Source organism: Vespula pensylvanica, chromosome 9, assembly GCF_014466175.1.
Source record: "Vespula pensylvanica isolate Volc-1 chromosome 9, ASM1446617v1, whole genome shotgun sequence".
NCBI classification, from domain to species: Eukaryota; Metazoa; Arthropoda; class Insecta; order Hymenoptera; family Vespidae; genus Vespula; species Vespula pensylvanica.
The window spans coordinates 5,513,437-5,538,071 of NC_057693.1; the positions used below are offsets into that span (position 1 = coordinate 5,513,437).

Consider the following 24,635-nt stretch of genomic DNA (forward strand, 5'->3'; position numbering starts at 1 on the left):
TATGTATTTATGTATTTAATGTTTTTATGTATTTAATTATTTATGATATTCGCGTAATGATTACTAGTAGTTTAATAGTAGTCAAAATTGAAGTCACATTATGGAAGATCAGCAACTTTTTAATAGTGATTATTAGAAGGATTTAAGTAATAATCAAATGTGATTAAAAAAGTTTAATAACAAATTATGGTGAAGAAATTTCTCAACAGTATAGAAAATACAGTCATATGCATAAATAATTAAGTTAATATCACCACCTCACAAGAACTTGATCACCATCTTGAATAGAATAATAACTGAGTTCTTGTAATGGTTTATCTAAAGGAATTTCTTCTTTTGAAAGCTGAAACATCATTAATACAATATATAATAAAATTCATTTTTAACATTAGAAATAACGAAAATCACTTACATCTTGTTGTACAAATGAAAGTGTTGGAATTCTACCACCAGTTTTAAAAAGTCTCTGTGCAAGTCCTATCACTTTTTGAACTTCCATATCTTTAAGAAGTTTTCTTTTAATTCCTTTAAGTTGATGAGGATCATTTGGACATATAAATTCTACCGTTATAACGTTAGAAACCATTTCTGCTTTTGCTTTAGACGATGGAATATCGGATATTCCATACTCTAAAAAATTAAATAAAATATAATAATAATATTGTTTAATAATTCCAAATATTAATTATGTAAAAAATATGTTTTTACATACTATCAACTAAAATTGGATATCGAGGATGTTCATTTATGAACAAATTTCTTTTATCAGGATTATTTTCTGTTTCTATCCATTTTCGTAAATATAATTTTAAATAATCGTACTCGGCACCTCTTCTTTCTTCGTGGGTTATCTCCGTGCCATTTAATAATTTTAAATGTGATATTCTTGCTATTATTAATTGTCTTCCTGTTTCTAAAGTGTAATCTTTTAAAATTGGATTTCCCCTAAATCTAAAATCTTCTAAGTTATTAAGTTTCTCCAGTTCACTCACAGATTGCCACTAGAAACAAATGTTCTCTCATTAGTAAATCAACAAGATCTTCTCTTTTTAATATATATTACCTCTGATATGTTATTTTCCGATATATGCAATTGCCGTAAAGCAGAAAAAATATTTGTTTTACCCGTTGATGTAACAGATGGAAACCTTATTCTATCTATTGTATTCGAATTCAAATTAAGGCATTCTAAACTGCAAATTTTATAATATTAAAATAATATATGAATAGATGAGATAATATGTATTTTGTTTTATCAACATACCATGGAAGTGAACCTAATTTAAGAATTTCTGTCCAACTTGACAGAAAATTTCCTTCAAGCATTATTGTTTGTATTCTCATTGAAGTTGAATATTTTAATGAATCATCTAAAATGCTAATAATATTAAATGAAGCTGATAGCTCTTCCAATGATGAAAACATATGAACACATTTCTGCACATCAGACCAGTTATAATTCATTTTAGTAATAGTCAAACTTTTTACAGATGTGAATGCATATTTTAATGTTTCCATATTTTCTTCAGGTAGCAAATAATTTTCACTAAAAATTGATTATTTATTCATATAAAACTAATTGTATGATATTATCTGAAATATATAAATTTACCTAACATTAAGCCGTTTCAGAGAATGGAGTTGACTACAGATATTTGCAACAGTTTTCCAGGAACTTATTAAATTTTTAGATAGATCTAATTCTTCCAAATTAGGACATAATTGTTGTAATTCACCAGGGGCACCAGCATCATTGACACATTGCTCTCTTAAGCATATCATTTTTAATTGATCAAATTTACTTTGTTTTTTATTCACTTTTGAAAATCCAACCATTTCCAAGAATGGAGCATTCATTTCTTTTTGCAAAGATGATAAAGTATCTTTATCTACTCCAGCCAATTCATCATCGATTAGACCATAACGTTGTTTGATTGCTTGTGGACAAGATATACCAAATTTAACTTTACCAGGCCTTACAAATGATCCTGATGTAGTCTGCCTGTTATGGAATACTTATTTAATACAAATAATATGTTTACAATAAAATCATTATATTTTAAAGACATACCTAGCTTTAAAATATTCAGCACCTTCATATGTACCATTATGCTTTCCACGTCCAGGATCATCCCAATCTATACCCAACCAAAGGCCTTTAGTATTGCCAACAGGACCAACATATTTTAATATACCTTGATACCCATCACATTCTATGCGACTTCCAATTTTATAGTTTTTATCTTCAACCATACTAAAAGTAAAACAAGTATTTGTATTATATTAAGTAAAAAGCATAAATAAATGAATCATTATATTATGTTTTATTATAATGCAAGAGAATAGTACTACAACTCAAAATTATGAAATTAATGTAACTCATGCTATTACAAAAAAATGTTAAAGAAAAATAAATATATGTATTTTTCTTGTTGTTAAAATCCTAACCTCAAAACTATTAAAAAACATTGGAAGTTATGATATGAATGAAACGATAACAGTATGCTTTCTAAGAAGCTTAAATATCACAAAATATAACTGAAAATATTACTTGAACAAAGTAGAGACGTGATAGCGCGATATAGTTATATATCAAAGTATAAAAGTCATAAGAGACAATCTGACATTTCTGTTAAGTGTCAATTGTGAGCAAATGTGAATGATATTAAGAAATTTATGTGAATTTATAACAAAAAATTCCTAAATTAGCAGATTACATTTATTGGTGAGTTGTGGCAACAGTGTTGTAAGCAGAGAAGCCAACCACGAATATATATATATATACTATATATTTATTTATATTGAGCTTATTAAAGAAAAACAGCAGTCAAAGATACTTTTATAGCATCATAATTATTAACAATGCTTTACATGATCAATGAAAATTTAAATATACATTTTTTGATTATATAAGAATTTAACTTTTATACACATTATTAGTATTAATTGTATTTCTTATCACTTCCCGCCATTATTCACTAGCTCCACCTATACTATAATCAACAATTTTGTTGTTATTGTCTCTTAACCTCTTATAGAAAAATTAAAATTTATTTATCTTGATTAAATTAAGTCCAAAAATGGCATCGACTAGAGAAAGACGGACAAATGCCGGTAATAAAATGGCTAAACTATTAAATGAAGAAGAGGAAGATGATTTTTATAAAACGACTTATGGTGGCTTTGATGAAGTTGAACAAGATCATGATTATATGTTAGCGTGATTAGTTTTTCTATTTAGGTATGACGTTTTGTAAAATTTTTTATTATTTTATTGGCAATTTATAGGGAAGAGGACGAAGGTGAAGATGAAGTAGATTCTGACTTCAGTATAGATGAAAATGACGAACCAGTTTCTGATACCGAACAAGAAGGTCCTAAGAAAAAACGAAGATTAATAACAAAAGCTTATAAAGAACCAAAAATCGTTACGACTCAATCGTCTACACCTTTAAAGGAAAAAAAAATAAGACGTCAAAAACATGATAAAATTCTTATAGATAGTATTGGTAAGCCTATTACTATGAATCTTGAAAAAAAATTTTGATGATACATTGATGCTTTAAAATATTTATTAAAACAATAAATCTTAACAGAAAGAAAGTCTATACGTCGTTCAACTGCAGCAAAGTCAGCAGCAACTCAAAAGCGTTTACTAGAAAGGAATGAGGACCAAAAGAAAAAAACAAAAGTAATAAAACATGAAACTTGGAAACCTACACAAGAAGAATTACTTGAGGAAGCATTGCAAACAGAGCAAATTAATATGAAGTCCTTAGGTATATAAATAGTAAATATAAATTTTATATGTAGCAATTTTTTTAATTTTTTTATGACATGATTTCTTAGATTTACATATTTACATATAGATCTATTAAAAAAATAAATTTCTTTCTCATTTTGTATTTACTTGCCATTTAAAGAGAAGTATCAAAAATTAGAAAATGAGAAAAAAAACACAAGAGCTGTTAGAAAAGCACACATAGGCCCAATGATCAGATATCATTCGATGTCAATGCCTGTAATGGTTATTACTGAACCAATAGAAAAAGAAGATGATAAAATTAATGTAGAAGAAGGAGATGATGACAAAAATGTAATTACGAATTCTGATAGAGTTTCTGATGCATCTGGCTTAGGAGATTGGTAAGATTATTTTCTAAAATTATTTTCTTATATAATGTTGTATATTGATATATGAAATAATAATTAAAATTGATATATGCATTCAGCTATTACAATTAAAAATTGGAAAAAATAGAATTAATAATCTAATTTTAGAATATTTATTGAAATTATATTTATGTTATTCAGCACAGTGACTGATTGTCATATAGAATTCAACTCAAAAGATAAGTTGGATAATATTACAAAAACCAAAATAAATCTTCAGTGTGAGGAAACAGGAACATTTTACGAACGAACGTTTATTACATTTGAAAATGAACAATTATTATTAGAAACATTTAAAAAAACTGCTCCACAAAAGCCAGCAACAAAAGCTCTATGTGCTATAACAAGGTAAATATAAAATTTTTTTTTGTTATAAAAAGAATTGTTATAAAAAAATTTACTGTTATAAAAAAAATAGTATATATAAAATGTGAATGCTTATTTTTTTATTAAAATTGATTTTATCTTTAAAGGCTTCCTGCAAAATATTTAGATCCTATGACACAATTGCCATATAAAAATGTACAAACATTACGCCTACTTCGTGAAGCATACTATCGTCAGTTAGAAGCCCGTAGCGATGTCAATGATAGTTCGCTAAGTCCAGAATTATTACGATGGCTCGAATGGAGACAAAAAAATTGTGGTACAAATTATAGAAGTACTATACGCCTTGAACCAGCAACTATTTCTACAACTTCATAATATATTTAATTATTTAATAAATAGTAGATAGTAAGAAAAAAAATTATATAATTATATTTTTTGTAGTTAATTGTTAATTTAGGTACTTTAGTTATGAAATTCTTTGGTTTCTAAATATAATATTATTAAATTATACAGTTGTTTAAGTAATTAAAATAAGTTGTTCAAATATTGGAAATAAGTTATACATGGTTAAATTTTTTACAAAAAGTTATTTATTTTAATTATCTGATCTTATATTAAAAAAAAAAAAAGAATAGAAATGATTTAATATTACACATATACTTAATTCGACACATGTAATATATATTTTTATAACATTATAGCTTTAGCCATAAAATAAAAATTGGATATATTTATTATTCTGTTTTTATCATATATAATAAAATTACCCATGTTATACAATATTATGAATATTCTAAAACTTATAAGTTATATAAAAATAAAATTAAGTTGTAATTTCTTTCTGAATATTTTATAAACAAAACAGATTCATATAGGAAGAATTGTATAATTTAAAAAAGTAATTAATTAATCCAATAATAGTGCTTTTTACTAAAGTATAATTAGAACAAATATAATGATACTGAAGACATTACTCTCATATAAATTATATTTACATATTTAAGAAATCTTATTATATAGGTAAAACAGCATTTTTTATCTTCTCCTCTAATTTTCGATTTTCCAATTGCTGTTCTTTTAAACGATTTTCTAGAAGTTGAGATGAACGATGTACATCTATAATTTTATTTTTAGTGTAATCACAAAATTCAGCTAATGGATCAAATTCATTTATTACATCGTCATCTTCGAAAGTACTATCACTACAATCCTTTAATTTCCGTTTTTTCTGAACCGGTTCTGTAATTATATTATCTCTCTTAATAGAATATGTTTCATCTAGATTTATTTTTGAAGTATATTCTGCAAAGGTAGTAGATTTAAACCACCATGGTAGTGTTTTAAAATACTTTATATAATTTTTATTATAAACGACCTTTAAATCCGTTTCGATAAAACTTATTTTTTCTTTGACAATGTGGACTAATATATCTGCAAAATTCATTACTTGTATACTACCTGTCATAAAATATAAATGACTTAAAATATCACAGGAAAAGGCATGATTATTTATATCTGGTAATACTATATGACAATAATGGATTATATTTTGATGTAATTGGTGTACATCTGTTACTGGCCATGGAAAGCTAGAAAAGAGCAAAGTAAATATTTATTATATAAATAATATTTATTATATATTTAAAAACAATATAAATAAATAATTTTTTTTAATTACCTCCAATGTGGTAGCATCAATCCACTTATAATATTTTCTAAATTTACCCTATACTCCACTGTTCTCCATACATCATCAAAATATTCATAACTACATGGTGATATGCACTGATTTCTTACAAATTTTTTTAATTCTGGTGAAAATTTTGTATACATTAGAGATTCTGGATCTAATAAAATATGGATCAAATGTGCCACTGCTTCATTATGTAAATTTATTAGAAAATTGGGGTCTTTTATAGATTCAGAAAGATTTGCATTACGAATTGAATCTTCTAAAACTCTGCAACAATATAAATTATTTCTATAAATTGAATGGATTGTGATATATATATATATAAAATACATATGCAATAAAATGTAATATTACTTACCTTTGCCAGAATTCTTCTGTTATACAAATATCACACAAATTTTGTAAAGAATCCATTTCCAATGGATTTTTTGGAGGCTTATTAATAGCCAACCACAAAATCGTGCTTTGAATCAAATTTAGAATAACTGTTTCATTCAATTTGTTCTCAACAGTGATAGTGTATTCAGATATATATCCTGATTCTAATAGAGTATCTAAATCTGTTACAATTTTTTCTTTTTCTGTTTCCAATCCTCCATTTCCCAAAATAATAAATACTAAAGGTATTGGTATGAGTTTCTCTCTAGACAATATATTTTTTGTTAATCGTTTGTTAACAGAAATAGCATTTTCTGAAGCAGTAGCAATAAATATAAAACCATCTGTTCCAAATAAATTGTGTTCTGCAATAAAACCTTCAAAATATCTTATACAAATATGTAAATTTTCATATGAGTTTGGTTGAAATGATTTTATTATTGGTTCTACTGTATAATCCTCAGGGCATAAATATCGATTTATTATTTTTTTATATTGCCATAAATCAGTTTTATTTTCTAAATGTGGCCATGATATTACAACTTTCCAAAATAAATTTGTTGTAATATGCATATTTAATGATTTAAGGTTTTCTTTAATACCTGCATAAATGATCACCTCAATAGGAGCTAAATTATTTATAATAGGAGATTTTGGTACTTCTACTGTGCACTGCCTTTTGCACATATTTTCTATAACTAATTTTTGGCCATCACGATATAAAATCTTAGCACATTCATCTATAGATTGTTTCTGCAACCAAACAGGTGTGTTATCTAATGCTTTTCTTTGCTGATTTTTTTTAAATGCCCACGTTTTCCATACATGAAAATATTTATTGATCTTTCGTTCATTTCTCTTTTTTGTGAATTCCTCTACCTTTTGAAAACTTGTTATTTCTTCAAATAATATTGCATCACACATTTCATCAATGAAACAAGTTAACATATTGTTACTTAACGAATTATACATTATTGATCTATTTATTTCTTCTTGGAGAATAGTAGAACATGGTTCTTCTATCACTTTTTCTATCAATTCTTCAAAAATTTTCTCTGTCTCTTTATTAATTTGTTGCATTTTTTGTTCCATTTGTTTAATGCCTACAATTTCTGGCTCCTTTTTAATTGATAATTTATTTTGCGATTGCATATTTTTATTTATTGGTGCTGTTTGTTCAGATGGAATAAACTTTGTACTAGATATACTTTGATGTGAAGTAAAACTTACATTTGAGACGTTATTGTCAAATATTGTGCATGGTACAGTAGATTTTGTAAATATATTTCCTTTTCCAGTTTCAGAAAATATGCTCTTATTTACAGTCATCAGAAATGGTGAAGTCATTTCAAAAGTTTCTGTAGGTTTAGTTTGATGTAAAACATTAAAACTCGATTGTGGTAGTGATGCATTATTGCTTGTATTATTAGAAATACTATTTTTATCTTTAAGTTTTTTTGGTAAAATATCATAACATGCTTTATTAAAAATTATGGGTGTACTAAGATAATCTTGTTGTATCTGAGTATCTGATAGTAAATTTGTCTCTATCTTACTTTCAGATGTAATCTGCTCAGATTTTGATGTAATTATATTATGCTCTGACTGAGATACAGGAGCAGTGATAGTTTCGGATTTATTCAAATCAGTATCATTAATTTTAGTTAGTTTCTGAAAATGATCATAATATTTAGTAGTTGGTGTATCTATAGGAAAGGTATTATGATTTTTTTCGTTTAATAAAATTTCTTTTTCTGAAGGTTCTGATTCTTTTTCTATAATCTCATGTGAAATTAACTTGACTACACTTTTATCGATACTTGAATTCTGATCTTCTGCATTTATAGATTGAGGCATTAAATAACCTTCAGAATCAAAACTACTGTGGGGCTTATGATTCTTGTAAGATTTTTCAGGCATTTTTCCACCAGCAATGCATTCACTAATTGATAATCCTTTTGAAGTTCTTTTTGACTCTATCATGTAATGAGCTCTACCTTGTTGTATATTTGACATTGGCAAACAAAAATTTTGTCTATTTAACATTACGTATAATTCATCACTTGATACATTGATTCCTACTTGTTCACAAAAACATATGGTTTCATTCTCATTTTCAAAACCAAGATTATGAAGTAATTCATATAATGGATATGCTGTAGATGTAGTTCTACAATAAGCCTTGACCATTATAGATAAAGCTTTCACTCTGACTTGATTAAAATATCTAAGCAAAATGCAAGCATTTAAGTACGTTGTTTGCCGTACTAGCTTGAAAAATTTGTAATAATTATTAGACTCAAGAGTAGAATAAATATTTATTGCAAATTGTACTTCTGGCGATTTTTGTATAGGAGTTGGAAGTTGCTGTAAGTCTGACATAAAATTACCATTATTCAAATTCAAGAGAATAATATATGCCCGAAATTCTGATTCATTTTGACATGTGATACCTTTTACTCTCAAATCATGATACATATACTTTAAAGACTGTAAGCATTTTGTTAAGTTTTCTGAATTAATTTTTTTATCAAATACTGATAATTCTTCTGCACAAAGTCTTTCTGAGCATACTATATGAAATCTAGCACATTGTTCAACTAATTCTACACTATCAATACAACAAAGTTCTTGTTGAGTTATATCTTTTCTTATTCCTCTTGTTCTATCCCATAGAAAGTGATACCATTCTCCTAGATTGGTACCTTCTTCTTCACAAAGATTTACAATTTCATGAAGTAAATAACTCATTGTCATTTTTAAAGATTTTACTGGTCTTAACTCATGAGCCATTGGTTCCTCCTGATCTGCAGAAGATCTGGAGTATTGTTTAACAGCTATCATATGATTTATTCTATATTCATTTCCTTCAAGTTGTTCATATGGAGCTACTTGTCTTTGTGATTCACGCATCAAACGTTCCTTTTCAGGACACATGTCTGGACAAGTTCCACTTGTAATTTTAGCAGTTGCCAATGAATGTGACTTTACTTGTTTAAGTCTCATCAAACGATCCCTTGCCTCTAAAATTTTATATTTATCTTCTGAAGTAATACTAATTTGATGTATTATACTTTGTAATTCCTCTACAGATGCACCATGTAATGATGTCATTATTTGACTATCGCTTTCAACTTTATCTACTTTTGCTGCTACCTTTTCAATTTTAGGCAATATCTTCTCAGATTTTTTTACATGTGACCCTTTGCTTCTTTTTCCAATAGATGGTACTCTATATATATCACCACTTTTATAATCAGGTAAATTATATTCCAAATTTGTCATGGCTTCTAATTCTGTTCTAATTTCATCTTCTAATTTAAGAAAATTTGTAACTATATTTTTCTTTAATTCTTTCTTTTTAGTAGGAGACTTTGGTATCTTCTCCGACTTTGTCCATTCGACAAGAAATTTTTTACCTAAATATTCTCCACTTTTTTGATAGGCATTATTTGCTTCTTCTTTAGATGCATAAAATACTATAATTATTTGCTTCTTCGGTTTAATAGTAATTTTCATTATTTGACCATAAGTATGAAAATATTCTTTTGCTGATGACTTTATAAGTAGTTCTTTTGGAACATTTGTACATGTTATTGAATTATCCAAATTAAATTTTACTATATGTGATCTAGAATTTTTAGCCAATTGTTCAAAAGCTGAACTATCTTTCAAAGCATGAGCAAACACATTAACCGATGGTTCAAATGCATTTCTAGATATTTTAGGCTTATATTTTTTTTCAGTTTCATTACTTTGTGTTTTGGTATAATTAGTTAACTGTGATATTGCTTCAGGTGCTGCAAAACTAAATGTTTGTTTGCTTGAACTTGGAGAAATAAAATTAGTTGAAAAATCATAATTGAATGTTTTGGGAGGACTAAAGACAACATTTGGTCTAGAGAATGTGAATCCCTTTGAAGTATTTTCTGTAATGTTTGCATCCATTTCTTCTTTGTCATACATTTTTTTCTACAGACACAAATATAATTATTTTAATATTAATATCAATAATAATACTATATATAACATTAGTCTCTTATCTTAGAAAATTTTCTAATAATGTAATGGTTGTTTTACCTTTTATTCACTTTGAATATCCAAAAATGCTACATTTCTTTGAGATTTTTGTTTTTTCATAAAAGGAGAAAATCGTCTTACACTATCATATTATTTCAAATTACTAAAAATTCTAACCTTATTTATTACGTTTATAACTTTTAACAGTCGATATTAAAATTATTTGACTAAATCTGTAGCCAAATTCATACCGTTGCTCGTAGTAAACATATTGTGTGGTGCATGTGTATATATATACATATATGTATCTACGTGTGTGTGTATGTGGATATGAAATTTCTTAAAAGTAACCAATCATCTTCCATATAAATCGTATAGCCAATAAACGTTAAGTATTACGATACTTGTGAAATTGTGTGAGTCATCTCATGTTGTCATGTCATTACTGTATTATTAGTAACCTACATTCAAACTAGTTTCTATAAAAAAAAAAAAAAAACAATGATTAAATTATCAAAAATATTGAATTTAGAAGATTTCACGTTAATAGTGCCGTCAGTGGCAGTTGGTAATGTCGCTCAATTAACTGTCGATCTATTAGTTGCGAGTCTTAACCTTCAAAGAATTGGGCAAATCATAACTTCTGCTTTTATACCCATAGTTGGGTTGGATCCTTATATTGAAACATCTGAATACTTAAGCACTGCAGTTGATATATATGCAGGAGTTGAAAATAAAATACTTGTTATACAAATTCGTTCACCATTTATTAAATCATTAAATAGTTTTTATCATAATTTATCTCAATTTATTACAACGAATAAAATATCTAAGGTATACTTTTATATATATTATAAACATATAAATAACATAACACTTTTTACTTCATTTTATTCTAGGTAGTAATCCTGACAAGTAGTTATGCTTATGAGAAAACAGATACTGAATTAAATGTTACAGAATTGAGATACATTGCATCTGCCAATATATTATCTGATAATAAACAAGTTTTCGATAATCTAAAATGGCTTCAATATGAATCAAAACATATATCTTACTCAAACAACAAACAAATAACACAAATTCCAGGAGGAGGCTTTGCAATCAATTTATTTGATTTCCTTACAAATAATAATATACCATGTATAATTTTATTTAAATTTTGTTCTGAAGGGGATAATATTCCTGATGCATTAAATTTAATAAATTACTTAAATCAATGGATGAATTTAATACAAATTAATTCTATTGGATCTTTAGCTATCAAGTATCCACCATCATGGAAATATTTATTTGGAAATGTACCATCATCTGAGATATATTAAATAAAATAAATATATATTATGAAATTATTAAAAAAAAATGTTTATTTCTCTTAACAAAATCTTGTATATTAAAATTGTATGATAAAATTGTACAATAAAAAATTATAAAGATATATCAGATACAACTAATATAACAGTATAATTTTTTCAATTTTAAAAATATATTTAAACTGAGTCAAATTTATTTACATTTATTTAATTATATTTAAATTGTATTCATATCCTACATTATATTTTTGCAATACAGAAGTAGCAAACACATTCAAAATATTTATGTTTACAAAATTTCAATCTAACATATGAATATTTCAATTTAATAATGATGTATATAGAAATGAGGCTTTGTAATAAATGATATTTTCACTATGCAAGAAGTTTAAATTTAGCTGAGAATGCAGCATATGAAACAAGAGCAGCTAAAAATGCTGCCAAAAATTCAGAGTTAATCCATGGTCCAAGATAAATACCTGGATTATTAAGTACAACTACAGCTAGTGGTTTTACTATACTAGGATCTTCTCCATTTCTATAAGCTTTACGAATAGCAGCATATTTTTCTTCATCATAAAGCTTAACACTATAATCTCCAGATCTTGCATTTTTTATTTCTTCTGTCCAAGAAACCTAGAAAAAAAAATAAATATTTAAAAGAAAAATATGAATTACAACATACAAATTATTTATATTTATTATTTTACCTGATATTTATTATCTGCACTTAATCTTACAGCAGGTAAAGCTTTTCCTTCAACTTCTGCATACAATGGAATTCCTTTCACACCATTGCTGCATTTTAATACGAATTGTGTTGTAAAAGCTACATTAGTAAGAACAGTAGCATCTTCTGTTACATATGCCGATGCTACAACTTCTGGTTTTTGACATGTTTCTGCGGATATGGTCAAAATTACAGCAGATAGTGTATATAGAAAAACAGACCAATTCATGTTTATTAAATTACTTTATAAAATAATTAAATTAATAGAATTCCTATTAAAATCTAACAGTAGATCGTTATATTATATCCGGTATAATGTAGTAAACGATAGTATGCACAACCCTTCAAACACGTTTCTTATTCTACTTCGATCTTATCCCATCATAACGTAATTCAAAAACAATATTTGATTGCAGACGTGGTTATGACGTGTCTTTTACCTATAAATATCTATGATAGAGATGATACACAAGATATAAATTCATGAAGTAATTATGCCATCTATTGAGAGAATTATACAATCATTTTTTGAAAGTAAAATCAAGTACCAATTTATAAACAATACATCAGGATAATAATATATCAGTTATTAATAATATTTAGTAATATTTTATAAAAGTAATATATATTAAATGCATTTACAGAAATTCCAGTATATTGATTGGTTATATATTGTTCTTTACAACGAACTTCATTGTGTAACCAATGATTACGTTATAAATGATTCTATTACTTCTTTATGCGATTGTTCATGAGAAAAGGTATTTATATGTCATCTTTCAAGAATTAGAGCGAGTTAGATGATCGAAATTTTTCAATCATCAATAAAAATAAATAGAGGAATGAAAGGATTGTGATTAAAGCATAACTATATGAAAAACTTATGCTATTGTGAGACGCACTCTAGTACAGCTATTCACCTCTTCTTCATGTTGATTTTTAATACTGTACATAATTTTTATGCTAATAGTTAAAATTATCAAAATGAAGTGAGTTTACAATTCCAAGAACATCTATATATGGGTATATATTTCTATATATATTAAAGATGATAATAATAATAAAATATGATTTTTAACATTCTAGACATTTTATATCCATTATGAAGTTAATGGTGAAAATAATTTATCTTAATCAACAGGTTGCATTACAATTACTATATTTTTAATACGAATATTGCAATAACATATATAAAAATTCTGCTTCTTATTTTTCAATATTTTATGAGGAATAAATATAGAACTTTGTATAAATTAAGTGATTTCATTTATATTTTAGATGGAGTAGTTATTTCTTTTGGTAATATAGAATGTACTAGATATATGACCGAGTAGTAAAGATTATAATCGCTACTATTTTGTATAATTTGGCAATAATATGGGTAAGTAAATAAATTTTTTATTTTATTAATAAATTAGATTTATTATAACAAATTTTAACTATTATTTTATTTTTAACACAAATTAGTATAAAGATCTATGTTTTTTAATAGTGATGGCAGGAAATGAAGGTGCGCCAGGATCTTTGGCAGAAGATTCGTTGTCTGCAAGATTACAATGGCTTCGTCAACGGCGTGAAGCACTACAAGAGAAACTAGCTCTGAAAAATACTGAATTAAAGAATCTTTGTATAGAAGAGGCAGAGTTAACAGGAGTTTTGCCACCAGAGATACCACTGGAGCCTGGAGAAAGTCCACCTACTTTTCGTAAAAAAGTTGGCACAGCATTTACGTATCCTCAGAATTTAATCAACAAATTAAAATCAAATGAAGCTGTAAGATCATTATATTTTGTATTCCATAACATATATATATACATTAGAAAATAGAAACTTAATTTTATTATTGTAAGCAGGAAGAATCTGCTCTAGAATTAGAGCGGCAAGTTCAAATTGGTATAGTAGAAGCTGCCTTAGGAATTGTTAATGATCCTGCAGAAAGCAAAGCTGTACGTCGAAAGCATAGATTGGTTTATCAACAAGGTCAAAGAAGATTACAAGAATTGGAAGCACGTTTAAATTCTATACGTCAATCTCGTAATAAAACACATCGTACAGGACAATATCAACATACAATGACATGTAATTCTCAGTCACATTTGCAAAGCAATGTCAAGCATAGAACAAAGAAGCCTCGACCACCTCTTGACAGCACAGGTACTATATATAATTATTTTATTTGTAATAAAAAAGGTGTGACATTAAAATCATTAACATTTTTGTCAAACTTCTGTTCATCATAACTGTTTTTATACAGGAAATGAAAGTTGTTTGGTCTCTACAAGAGCCATTACTCAAGAAGAAAATGTTAATCTAAATTTGATAGGAACAGAACAAAAATATCCTGGATATGAGGAACATCTTCCATTCACGAATGTTTATCATCATACTCATGATACTGGTTTTTCTTCTACAAGTCCTGTTGACCAACGACAAAATATTAAAACATCAGAGAATGATTTTAATGAGAATCATAATATTTACATTTTACCCGATCAATATCGTACTCGTACGTATTCTCATGGTAGTGGTGGTACACGTAATCAGAATCATTATCAGGATAATAATCGAGTATATCGTACCGTACCGAACACGTATAGTGAAGAAGAACGTCAAATAAGATATCGTCAATTTCAACAACAACAACAAAAACAACACGAATTACAAGAAGATTTTTATAATCATCAGCAATATGCAGAATATAAACAGCTTGATAGCGAAGTTCAACGAAAATCTAATCAACTATATTATGATAGAGAATTTCGTTCATCTCATCATGTACATACGCCAGAGTATCAATTACATTATAAAAATCAATCACAGTCATGGCAAAGAAAAGATCGTGACATGTCTACTAATAGAAATTTGAGATCTATGGGACCACCTGTTGATTCACATATGCCTCCAGGATGTTGGATGCGTTATGACGAAGAAATAATTTGGTGTCCTGATGAACAACTTGTGTCAGATAGATTTGGCAGCCTCGATCGTAGAAAACGAAATGGAGTGCAACATGTAGGAAACATAAACGCAGATACACAATCCCGATATCGAACAGTAACGATTGGAGGATCTAAAAATTCTGTACCTGCTGTGTCCTACCCACAACCTACTATTCATTTATTACCTTTATCAGAACAAACACAAGTCAACAATAAAATTCTCCTACGTACTCAGTCTTTAGGAAGTGTAGAAACATGGCACTCTAATCGATCGCAGGAATCACAAGATGATAAGGATACTACTGATAATGTTAGCCGTAAAGGAAAAGAAAAAGAATGGTACGAAACGTCTTTAGATTCAGGTACAAGTCCTGCATTAGACCCAAGCTTATTAATTACACATAAAGCTATGCACTGCCAATCAAGCTCACCTGTATCATGTGCAAAAGATAGCGGTGTCATTAATACTGTTAATGATACTGCAAAAAATATTCATTCAAATTTGCAAGGACGTTGTAAGTTGGAAACATCTATTCAAGCACAAACGCATTTACAACCAACTCCTATTCGTTACGAGCATCGGCGGCCTAAAGTACTTGAAATTCCTGCAGAATCAAGAAAAATTCAGGAAAACAATGATGAAGCAATTCTTATAAGATCTCCTCATAATTGTACCATAGTACAGGCAGGAAAATATCAGCCTTATAGAGAAGTTACTAAACCTTTTGAAATGTCCGACTTTTATAAATATTCGACTAAATTTCGGAAACGAAATGAAATTTCTGGGCAAACTTCATCAAATGAAAATTGTTTAGATTCCTATGTTGGAGATCTTGCTGGCTCTACCGATTTACAAAAAGAATCTAATTCTTCTAATTATGTACACAATGGTAATCTCACTAGTCCAGTACAAAAAAAGATCTACCAACCTGTTGAACGTATGACCTGTCAGCCTTATTTAACGAGTTTAAGATAGCTTTATTATAGAATATTGAAAAATATTGAGAGAAGAAAATATGATGTATTCATATTTTCTTATTATAATAATGTATATATAATATTGCAATTTATAACTCAATTAGAAGGATAAGGCAAACAAAATTTGCTTAAATAGCAATTTTATAATACGATTTTTTTTCACTATACAATGTTTCATTTAAAGATATAATAGTTATTGCCTTTAAAATAAGTGCAATTATAATATCTTATAATATATATATTATATTATAGTACACACACACACACACACACACACACACACACACACACACACACACACACACACACACACACACACACACACACACACACAGTAATATGCAAAAGAATGAAATATTATAAATTTATATTGAAATTAGAACGTACAAAAATTTTGTATTGAAAAAAGTGATAAATTTGTTAATTTATAATCTATATAACGACCTGAATATGATGACCTGAATATAGTGCCTTATTATCTTTTTAATATGCATATTTACGCACAAAACATATGTTATTAGTTCTTGGTACTTAAAGCTATTAATTAGAAAATTCTTTTATTAAAAAAAAAGAAAATTTCTAAACTATTTCTGTTTGCATTACAAGTATTATTGTAATTCAGCTGAGAAATATATGTAAATATATTAATAGTAAAAATCTTGTAAAAATTTATCATGTTATATACATCATAATAATATAGATAACAAATAGCATACACGAGAAATTGTTACTAAGGCGTTTAAATTTTTATTTGTATTACACAAATCATAATAGAGTGATGCTGAAATCAAATAAATATATATATAAAATATTAATACATAATATTATAATAATATTTAATCAAACTTTTAAGTGCCTACATTTATAAATTTAAGAGCCAAAGACTCTAAGGAAGACTATGTATCAAATATAATAATTTATCTTTTTTTATATCTATGTGTCTACGTGAATATAACGTCCACACATAAATAATTTATATAATATTAATGTTGCTAAAATTAAAGGTATAAAATATTATAGTAATATTTTGATAACTATTTCACATAAATTTACATAAACTAATTTTATTTCAGAATTTTTAGCAATATTCACAATTGTCCTTTTAACTACAATTTTAATATCCCTTTTATATTCATAGCATTTAGATGTTTAAATATTACTCAGTTTAAGATACAATTTATCTTAATATCAGGTAAATATTAGATGATTATTATTTACTTTATATTATTTAATATACACTATATCAAATACTACATAGTTATGAGAATAAAATGATTACTGATTTCTTTAAACGTTTTTTATCATGTATGTAAATATAATCAACTATTACATTTAATATTACTAAATAGTATAAAAGTTTATCAAAAATGAATATTATAAAATATAATAAAATATTGAAAATTATATCAAAATTATTAATTTTACAGTACAATCAATAATTATATACTTGAAAAAAAAGAAACACAGATTTAAAAGACGTGATATAAATAACGTGATGTCTATGAATAGATTCACTATATTTATTTTATTTTTCTACTTTTAATAACAAAAATATATATATTATCGTGTGAGAAATAAAATTAAAGCCAATTGTGACTTACTCTTATCATCGAACTTGTCTAATATACAAATTAATGACAACTAACAAGAGTTATCAATAATAGAGATGACTAAGAAATCTTAGTGTCTTCACAGGATCTTATTAATTATGCTCACAATATTGTAAATACTTAAAATCTTTAATACTTAGGGCACCCTATATAGCGGTGATAGAAAACTAAAAAACGATTTGTATTTATTTATTACAGAATAAATTGTGTTTTTCTTATAATTGTAATATAAACGTTCTATAATCAGTAATAATTTTAATTAATTAACAAGGGCATATATAGTTGACAGTGAAAGAGTGGGAATCGTTAATATTAGAGGTGTTTACTACATGTATTGTGTGGCACACTTTTTAAAAAATATATAACATAGAAGAAATTCGTATCTAATCTTATTATATAAAGATAATATAAAATAATTTTAACTTACATTAAACATTTAAATGTAGAGACAAAAGAGTTCTCTTTTTATAATTTTTAGAATTTTTTTCTTACAGATATGCGTTGCCAATAATTTATTCATTTATTAATCCTCTTATATGAATTTTAATATTATTATTATTTTAATGCTCTTATAAGAAAAGCAATTTTAGGTATGATTATTTTTCATAATTATTTTGGAAATCAAAGCATAATAAATAAATATAAAAATTGCCTGTTTAAAACGATTACAAAAGAGACCTCCATAGTATAATTTATAAAAAAGCTATTAATATTAAGAATGTTATTTATCTCTTCTTTCTCATCCTCAAAATAAAAAATAACACAAAGCAATTATGATACATATCATATAGTACATATGTTCATCTTTTAGGATATAATATTAGTCAACATATATGTACCACAAAATATATCTTAAATACAATTAAACCATTATGCTCCAAATGTAAGGGTTACTGAATGTAAACTATATTGTACTAAGTACAGATAGAAAAAACATGAGAAACATTTTTAAGGTTTGACAAATACTTAATTAGTTTACAAAATAATATCGTATAAGTGAGATAATTAGTATGCGAGTTAATTTGGAATATAAATATATAATAAAACAAAAAATATAACAAATAACTCTAACAGGTACATATACATCGATTGTAGATGTTATCAGTACTAAATTTTTAATAAAGTCGCTCACAAGTAATTTTGTAAAAAGAATTTCGATAGTTAACGTTATACTTATATTAATATATATAATCTGACTGTACTTTTACATAAAATAATAACGAATACGTAATAAAATCGTAGACATATTCTTTATTAGGATAAAAGATAATAAACGTAGCCACTTTATTAAAATATTACGATATGGAATTATTATATAATTAGAAACATGCTGTTTTAAAAAAATAGTATTGAAAAGATAGTTTAAAAGTATATATGAAACATCCTATGAGAATATTACATCATAACAATGAATGAAAACAGTTTGATTAGATACTTAAAAAAATATTACAAATCTTTGTAAACTGAAAGCAATTATCAATATATTTCCATTATTGTTAATTTATGCAACTTTAATGGAGCTTTTTGCGCATTGCTACAATTATTCGTGTAGGATAATAGATAAATTTTTTGTTGCATGACGTAGACGTTATTAGGGACGTGCCGCTATTATATATAATATTTTTATAAAAACGTAATATATATAGAGATATCATTGGAATGCGGGCTATAAAATCAGTTAATTTCGTTATAATTCAAAGCCCGCTAAATGTAACAGTTCTTCATTGTTTGTCCACTAGCTTATAATTTCTGTGAAAGCCATGTTCAACCACTAATTTATTACTCACAAATAGTGCCAAAGTCTTTTTGTATCTCGTTCACTAATCTGTTTCACTTCATTCACACATCCTCACATATATATATATTTATATGAGCGTACGCATTTATATGAATAGTCTATCAGTATCAATTGTAGAGAATAACACTATACAATTTTAATAATTTAAAGAAATTTTTAAAGATTCGCAGAGCCATAATATAAGAGGTAGGCGGCAATGTATAACTGCAACTTTTAAAGTGAATAGTTGACAATATAGTATACCTATCAGATCTTCATTTGCTCTATATTTGATATAGTATACTGTTTTATTCTCCATAAATATGTATATAAATATTAATATTAAAAAATAATTTCTCATAGGTAAAAATATATTACAATAGTTTATTGGAAATAAATTACATTAACAATTTTTTTTTCAAGCATAACAAAACATCAAATTATAAAATGAAATTGTAAAAAGTATATACATTGTATGAAGAATATAAAATATTTAATGCTCTCATTTATTATAATTTTATCGGTTTTATGGAAACCATAACATAGGAAAAAAGTTGATCGTTACTAAAAAACTGAAACTAACTATAAAGTCCACACAGTTTGTATATTTTATGGAGAATAATACGATTCAACATTGAGTATGGATTAGAGCAAGACTGACTAAAATATTTTATATTGGAGGTTTATCATAATTTCAATTAAACAAACTCTAGCAATTATCACTTTTAATGTTACATTAATCTTGGCTCTCTTGATGCAACAAAAATTATGTTTCTATATCAGAATAAACACATAAGAGTTTATAATTTCTATACAATATTAATATAAATTAAACACATTAATGCGCATTTAGAATACTTTAAACCTTTCAGCGCTATGGACTTTATATTATTTCGAACTCGTATATACGTTCAAATATGAATGTATCAGAATATACTATAATCACGTATGCATTTTGTAATTATTTATATATCTAATTGTCATTTTGATACAAAGTAATCCGATCACATTATCGATAAACTTTAAATAAATATTTTTATTGAATATTTTGCAGTATACAATAGTGTGTGAAATAATATAGCGTACGATGCCGACAGAGCACACACATAAAACGTAAAAAAGTATTCAGTCCAGTGTGTTTTATCACAGTAAGTGGACAGCGCATTATATATGCGTGTCATTAAAATTTTCAGCGCTGAAAGGGTTAAGTATTCCGACGTACGATTCAATTAGAATATTTATAATCAATTATTAACTGCGGTAGAATTAGTTTTAACGTGAAAAAGAAATGATTCCACAGGTAATAGGATATTTAATAAGTACGTTCTATTGCTATAAATCTAAAACTTTGTATGACCAACTATTTGTAGTACTTATTTAAATTACCAAGCTTATAATCACGTATTGATCTTATGTGATTATCATTATTTGTAACACACGTACAAAAGGTGAAATGAAGCTGGGATATTTTTCAATATAATCACTCAAACAATTTGAATACTATTGATTCATTCCGCTGCTGAAACCACTAGAACACGACAAATGAAATGAATAGTACTAGTAGTAGCAACAACGGCAGTGATAACAGTAGTATCAAAGCAGTGCTACAACAGTCAACTAGCACACTTAGCACAACTACAATGCTACTTCGTAATCAGACCAATCAGATTCTTCCGAGTCTGAAAAGAATGGTATAATATCTTCGAAATCTATATACATCAAGTGATCATCTCTGCCTTCAAGGAAGTCCCATAAGATCAATTGCTATGAGAAATAAATTCAATTTTACAATTAGAATCTTACCGAATAATTTAACATTATTAATTAAATATTTATTATAGTATTGTAATAAGCTATACTTACTTGTATGATATCAGTATCGGAATCGGCATTACGACGCTGACGAACAGGTGGACCAACGTCTGTTTTAGTACCATCTGGTAAAGCGTGTAGATAAAAGCATTTATTACCAAATGGACACTTCCCACGACCTTTGTTAAAGTATTTGCAATCCTTAGTACTGCAATAAGCATATTTTATTATATATTTGTAAAAAAAAGGAAAAAAACAAAAATAAACAAAACAAAATACATTTAAATTTCCTTACCTTAATGCATCTTTGTAATCCATGATTAATTTTTCTTTTTCTTCTTTTGTATCAACCCAGTACATACTAGGGCATACAAAATCAGAAGTGACACGGCATTCTGGACAAGCTCTTATTATTTTATTATCGAATTGTTTAGCTTGTCTCCATTTCCTGATGCAGGTTAAACAAAAACAGTGATTACAGTTTGGCAAAATACCAAACCTTTGTTCACGTGATGATTTTTCCATTATTGTTTCAAAACAGACACCGCAAGATTTTTCTCTGCTACGTTGAATAGCAAAAGATAGTTCCATGTCAACTTCATGTTGTTTAACACATGCCTATATTGGAATCGATATTATATATTGCAATATTTAATTACAATTCTACTACACATTATTTTATATATTAGCTTTTACTACTAGCTATATTCTTGTATGTTTGTTAATATATTTAGCAAGATTTAATATGAGATATATCCCAGCTAATATTGAAGTTTAAGAGATTAAAAAACACTAATAAAATAGTAAATGAATTATAGTTGATAAATATACACTCACATTTGTATGCTTTTTCCGAAGTTCTTCATTATATGGATGAAGAGCTGCATGACTACACAATTCGCAAATATTTCCATGCAGATATGTGCAGTTAGATTTTTTACAAATTCCTGTAGCTTCAGCATATGGGCAAAGAGGTTCCAATGAAGGATCAGAAGCTTGACCAGTTGGATTTACAGCTTGAGCATATGAAAGTGGTTTGGATGTACCAGTTGATGTTCCTGAAGTATTAAACAATTCATTGTTGGATGTGGAAGAACCAGCAACTGATGAAACAGTTGAAGGTATAAATTCAGGAGCTTTGACCCATTCTTCAGCCACATGAATACTGTTGTCCTTGCTGCAAACATAAATAATTCTTATAATATTATTATACTCTAATAGAAAAAATGTTCCAACAAAATGTGTTTTGTAAATATACTTAAAGCTCAGGTCTTGGCTATATTAAAAGTTTATAATATTAAAGTAACAATTTCTTTTTATATTTTTCAATCATTATCGATCAGATACCAAGATCTGTGCTATATTATCCATAAGACCAAAGAGGAGAATACCTTTTAAATATAATTGTGACATAATATAGTATATGCGACATACGTATTTTTTAACTCCACTGAAGTTGAAGTAGTGGTAGTACGTTGTCTTAATGAAGAACTTTCTCGTAAATTGGTCTGTGTACAAGCATTATCAATAGTTTCAGAATTATGGAGAAAATGGCATTGATTGCCAAATTTGCATGTGCCATATTTAAAAAAGCGACAAGTAGAATTGGACGAAGGAGTGGACGATATTTCTGTGTCATTCGTGCTTGAATCGTGACGAGTAGTTTGAACATGGCGATATCGGCAGTTATTTCCTCCACGGCACATGCCATTTTTAAAATATCTAAACATAATATAGATATGACATTGATATAAATATATATTTTCAAATAAGATTAATCTTTTCTTTATATTTTTAATATCAATTCTATTGAAGTATGATATCAAAGTAACTACAATTATAGTTTGGTATATAACAATATATGATTTAATTAACTGTTTAATTAATTAATATCAACTAATATAACATATGTTCGTATTATTTAACTAATAAAAGACATATTTATTAATAAAAGTTATACAACATTTCGTTGTTGAAATGAACTGCTGTTTTAGTTTAATAATTTAACAGATTTAAATTTCACGGTTGTAAACAGCTTAGGGAATTGTGTCAATATTTACATTAACTTGTTTACATATTATATATTTAATACACCTTGAATATAATGAATAATTCAATACGAAGATAAGTTTTAATAATTTTTTCAAAGAATTGATAAAAGTCAATAGAGTTTTTGAAAATATAAGTTGATTTCTTACCGGCAAACAATACTATGTGTCCAATTGTCGGCCATTTTCTCAAGCTTCCGCCGTAACAATTGATCAACGACGCGTTCTCAAAGAGTCGCGTGTAAATGCCGTCGGGGATCTCGGTACGAATAAATTCACATGCGATGCAAAATAACCGTTTTTATAGAATCTTGAGGGTTCCTCACGAGATTTGAAATCAAACGTCCAACCGTCCAACACGCAGAAGCCCTTTCCTTGTCTCCTCCCAGAACCCTCAAGACCCTCCACGAATCCACGCTTTATTCCTTGTCAAGGGCTTACACTCTACCGTCTGCATACATCAATCTATTCGTATCGCTATTTGCTATCTCAAAGTAGTATTCTGCTAGTTAAAGAGTTATATGTATATAACACATATGCATTTAAGATACATTACACATATGCAAGTATTTAACCGAAGATGAATGCACAATAGTGTTGTATCGCGCATGCCTAAGGCTTGTGAACCATATATACATACTTCTACTGTCTTTTTTCTTTTTGCTGAACATCGATAACAAAAAAAAGCCTTTATATCTAAGATTAGAGTTATATTATATAATATCCTTATTTCTTAATAGTAATGATGCAAAAGTTCATGAAAAAAATAATATCTTATAGAATTTCTTCGATAAAAGATCCCAAATTATTAATCTTCTCATCAATTTAAGCTGT

The 24,635-nt window shown here is 27.0% G+C and overlaps 7 protein-coding genes across 13 annotated transcripts; 3 read left to right on the plus strand and 4 right to left on the minus strand.

The window, feature by feature from the left end:
* Positions 1 to 158: 158 nt before the first annotated feature.
* Positions 159 to 2,688, minus strand: LOC122631825 (tubulin-specific chaperone E). Of its 2 annotated transcripts, none has more exons than XM_043817966.1 (8): positions 2,552 to 2,688; positions 2,072 to 2,254; positions 1,613 to 2,002; positions 1,265 to 1,546; positions 1,064 to 1,193; positions 713 to 1,001; positions 413 to 630; positions 159 to 343 (listed from the first exon to the last, which is right to left on the minus strand). In XM_043817966.1, exons 2-8 carry the CDS (start codon positions 2,251 to 2,253, stop codon positions 251 to 253), a joined length of 1,584 nt encoding a protein of 527 aa, XP_043673901.1. In that variant the 5' UTR covers position 2,254; positions 2,552 to 2,688; the 3' UTR covers positions 159 to 250. The 2 variants fall into 2 exon arrangements, with proteins under 2 accessions (XP_043673901.1, XP_043673902.1); XM_043817967.1 differs by having other exon boundaries at positions 2,449 to 2,631.
* Positions 2,689 to 2,999: 311 nt separating this feature from the next.
* Positions 3,000 to 5,163, plus strand: LOC122631801 (vacuolar protein sorting-associated protein 72 homolog). The gene is made up of 6 exons (XM_043817902.1): positions 3,000 to 3,214; positions 3,289 to 3,509; positions 3,597 to 3,779; positions 3,924 to 4,146; positions 4,315 to 4,521; positions 4,647 to 5,163. The coding sequence occupies exons 1-6, from the start codon at positions 3,081 to 3,083 to the stop codon at positions 4,876 to 4,878; spliced, it is 1,200 nt and encodes a 399-aa protein (XP_043673837.1). The 5' UTR covers positions 3,000 to 3,080; the 3' UTR covers positions 4,879 to 5,163.
* A 250-nt stretch (positions 5,164 to 5,413) lies between these two features.
* Positions 5,414 to 10,820, minus strand: LOC122631681. Its single transcript, XM_043817655.1, has 4 exons — positions 10,655 to 10,820; positions 6,555 to 10,546; positions 6,182 to 6,463; positions 5,414 to 6,092 (listed from the first exon to the last, which is right to left on the minus strand). Exons 2-4 carry the CDS (start codon positions 10,538 to 10,540, stop codon positions 5,516 to 5,518), a joined length of 4,845 nt encoding a protein of 1,614 aa, XP_043673590.1. The 5' UTR covers positions 10,541 to 10,546; positions 10,655 to 10,820; the 3' UTR covers positions 5,414 to 5,515.
* Positions 10,821 to 11,027: 207 nt separating this feature from the next.
* Positions 11,028 to 11,948, plus strand: LOC122631759 (proteasome assembly chaperone 2). The gene is made up of 2 exons (XM_043817824.1): positions 11,028 to 11,428; positions 11,494 to 11,948. The coding sequence occupies exons 1-2, from the start codon at positions 11,096 to 11,098 to the stop codon at positions 11,917 to 11,919; spliced, it is 759 nt and encodes a 252-aa protein (XP_043673759.1). The 5' UTR covers positions 11,028 to 11,095; the 3' UTR covers positions 11,920 to 11,948.
* Positions 11,949 to 12,281: 333 nt separating this feature from the next.
* Positions 12,282 to 13,066, minus strand: LOC122631760 (translocon-associated protein subunit delta). The gene is made up of 2 exons (XM_043817826.1): positions 12,618 to 13,066; positions 12,282 to 12,543 (listed from the first exon to the last, which is right to left on the minus strand). Exons 1-2 carry the CDS (start codon positions 12,864 to 12,866, stop codon positions 12,283 to 12,285), a joined length of 510 nt encoding a protein of 169 aa, XP_043673761.1. The 5' UTR covers positions 12,867 to 13,066; the 3' UTR covers position 12,282.
* Positions 13,067 to 13,337: 271 nt separating this feature from the next.
* Positions 13,338 to 16,816, plus strand: LOC122631741. 6 transcript variants are annotated; one of them, XM_043817792.1, is made up of 6 exons: positions 13,405 to 13,626; positions 13,724 to 13,778; positions 13,916 to 14,018; positions 14,130 to 14,410; positions 14,488 to 14,791; positions 14,892 to 16,816. In XM_043817792.1, the coding sequence occupies exons 3-6, from the start codon at positions 14,015 to 14,017 to the stop codon at positions 16,550 to 16,552; spliced, it is 2,250 nt and encodes a 749-aa protein (XP_043673727.1). In that variant the 5' UTR covers positions 13,405 to 13,626; positions 13,724 to 13,778; positions 13,916 to 14,014; the 3' UTR covers positions 16,553 to 16,816. The 6 variants fall into 6 exon arrangements, with proteins under 6 accessions (XP_043673728.1, XP_043673727.1, XP_043673724.1 ...); XM_043817793.1 differs by lacking the exons at positions 13,405 to 13,626; positions 13,724 to 13,778 and adding an exon at positions 13,338 to 13,398; XM_043817789.1 differs by lacking the exon at positions 13,724 to 13,778 and having other exon boundaries at positions 13,405 to 13,660.
* Positions 16,817 to 19,494: 2,678 nt separating this feature from the next.
* Positions 19,495 to 24,471, minus strand: LOC122631653 (probable E3 ubiquitin-protein ligase makorin-1). Its single transcript, XM_043817607.1, has 6 exons — positions 23,952 to 24,471; positions 23,188 to 23,475; positions 22,591 to 22,930; positions 22,049 to 22,371; positions 21,805 to 21,961; positions 19,495 to 21,705 (listed from the first exon to the last, which is right to left on the minus strand). The coding sequence occupies exons 1-6, from the start codon at positions 23,984 to 23,986 to the stop codon at positions 21,577 to 21,579; spliced, it is 1,272 nt and encodes a 423-aa protein (XP_043673542.1). The 5' UTR covers positions 23,987 to 24,471; the 3' UTR covers positions 19,495 to 21,576.
* Positions 24,472 to 24,635: the final 164 nt, after the last annotated feature.

Bases quoted from the DNA above. Each gene is read 5' to 3' on its own strand.
- LOC122631653 (XM_043817607.1), bottom strand. From the start codon at position 23,986: ATGGCCGACAATTGGACACATAGTATTGTTTGCCG. The intron at 23,476-23,951 runs GTAAGAAATCAA...TATTATGTTTAG, and splicing joins ACACATAGTATTGTTTGCCG to ATATTTTAAAAATGGCATGT. The intron at 22,931-23,187 runs GTATGTCGCATA...TTATGTTTGCAG, and splicing joins TCAGTGGAGTTAAAAAATAC to CAAGGACAACAGTATTCATG.
- LOC122631681 (XM_043817655.1), bottom strand. From the start codon at position 10,540: ATGTATGACAAAGAAGAAATGGATGCAAACATTACAGAAAATACTTCA. The intron at 6,464-6,554 runs GTAAGTAATATT...ATATTGTTGCAG, and splicing joins ACAGAAGAATTCTGGCAAAG to AGTTTTAGAAGATTCAATTC. The intron at 6,093-6,181 runs GTAATTAAAAAA...GCTCTTTTCTAG, and splicing joins TTGATGCTACCACATTGGAG to CTTTCCATGGCCAGTAACAG.
- LOC122631741 (XM_043817793.1), top strand. The intron at 14,411-14,487 runs GTAAGATCATTA...TATTATTGTAAG, and splicing joins AATTAAAATCAAATGAAGCT to CAGGAAGAATCTGCTCTAGA. The intron at 14,792-14,891 runs GTACTATATATA...GTTTTTATACAG, and splicing joins ACCACCTCTTGACAGCACAG to GAAATGAAAGTTGTTTGGTC.
- LOC122631759 (XM_043817824.1), top strand. From the start codon at position 11,096: ATGATTAAATTATCAAAAATATTGAATTTAGAAGATTTCACGTTAATA. The intron at 11,429-11,493 runs GTATACTTTTAT...ATTTTATTCTAG, and splicing joins CAACGAATAAAATATCTAAG to GTAGTAATCCTGACAAGTAG.
- LOC122631760 (XM_043817826.1), bottom strand. From the start codon at position 12,866: ATGAATTGGTCTGTTTTTCTATATACACTATCTGCTGTAATTTTGACC. The intron at 12,544-12,617 runs GTAAAATAATAA...TTTTTTTTCTAG, and splicing joins GTGCAGATAATAAATATCAG to GTTTCTTGGACAGAAGAAAT.
- LOC122631825 (XM_043817966.1), bottom strand. From the start codon at position 2,253: ATGGTTGAAGATAAAAACTATAAAATTGGAAGTCGCATAGAATGTGAT. The intron at 1,194-1,264 runs GTATGTTGATAA...TAAAATTTGCAG, and splicing joins AAATTAGGTTCACTTCCATG to TTTAGAATGCCTTAATTTGA. The intron at 344-412 runs GTAAGTGATTTT...ATGATGTTTCAG, and splicing joins TTTCATTTGTACAACAAGAT to CTTTCAAAAGAAGAAATTCC.
- LOC122631801 (XM_043817902.1), top strand. From the start codon at position 3,081: ATGGCATCGACTAGAGAAAGACGGACAAATGCCGGTAATAAAATGGCT. The intron at 3,215-3,288 runs GTTAGCGTGATT...GGCAATTTATAG, and splicing joins GAACAAGATCATGATTATAT to GGAAGAGGACGAAGGTGAAG. The intron at 3,780-3,923 runs GTATATAAATAG...TGCCATTTAAAG, and splicing joins AATTAATATGAAGTCCTTAG to AGAAGTATCAAAAATTAGAA.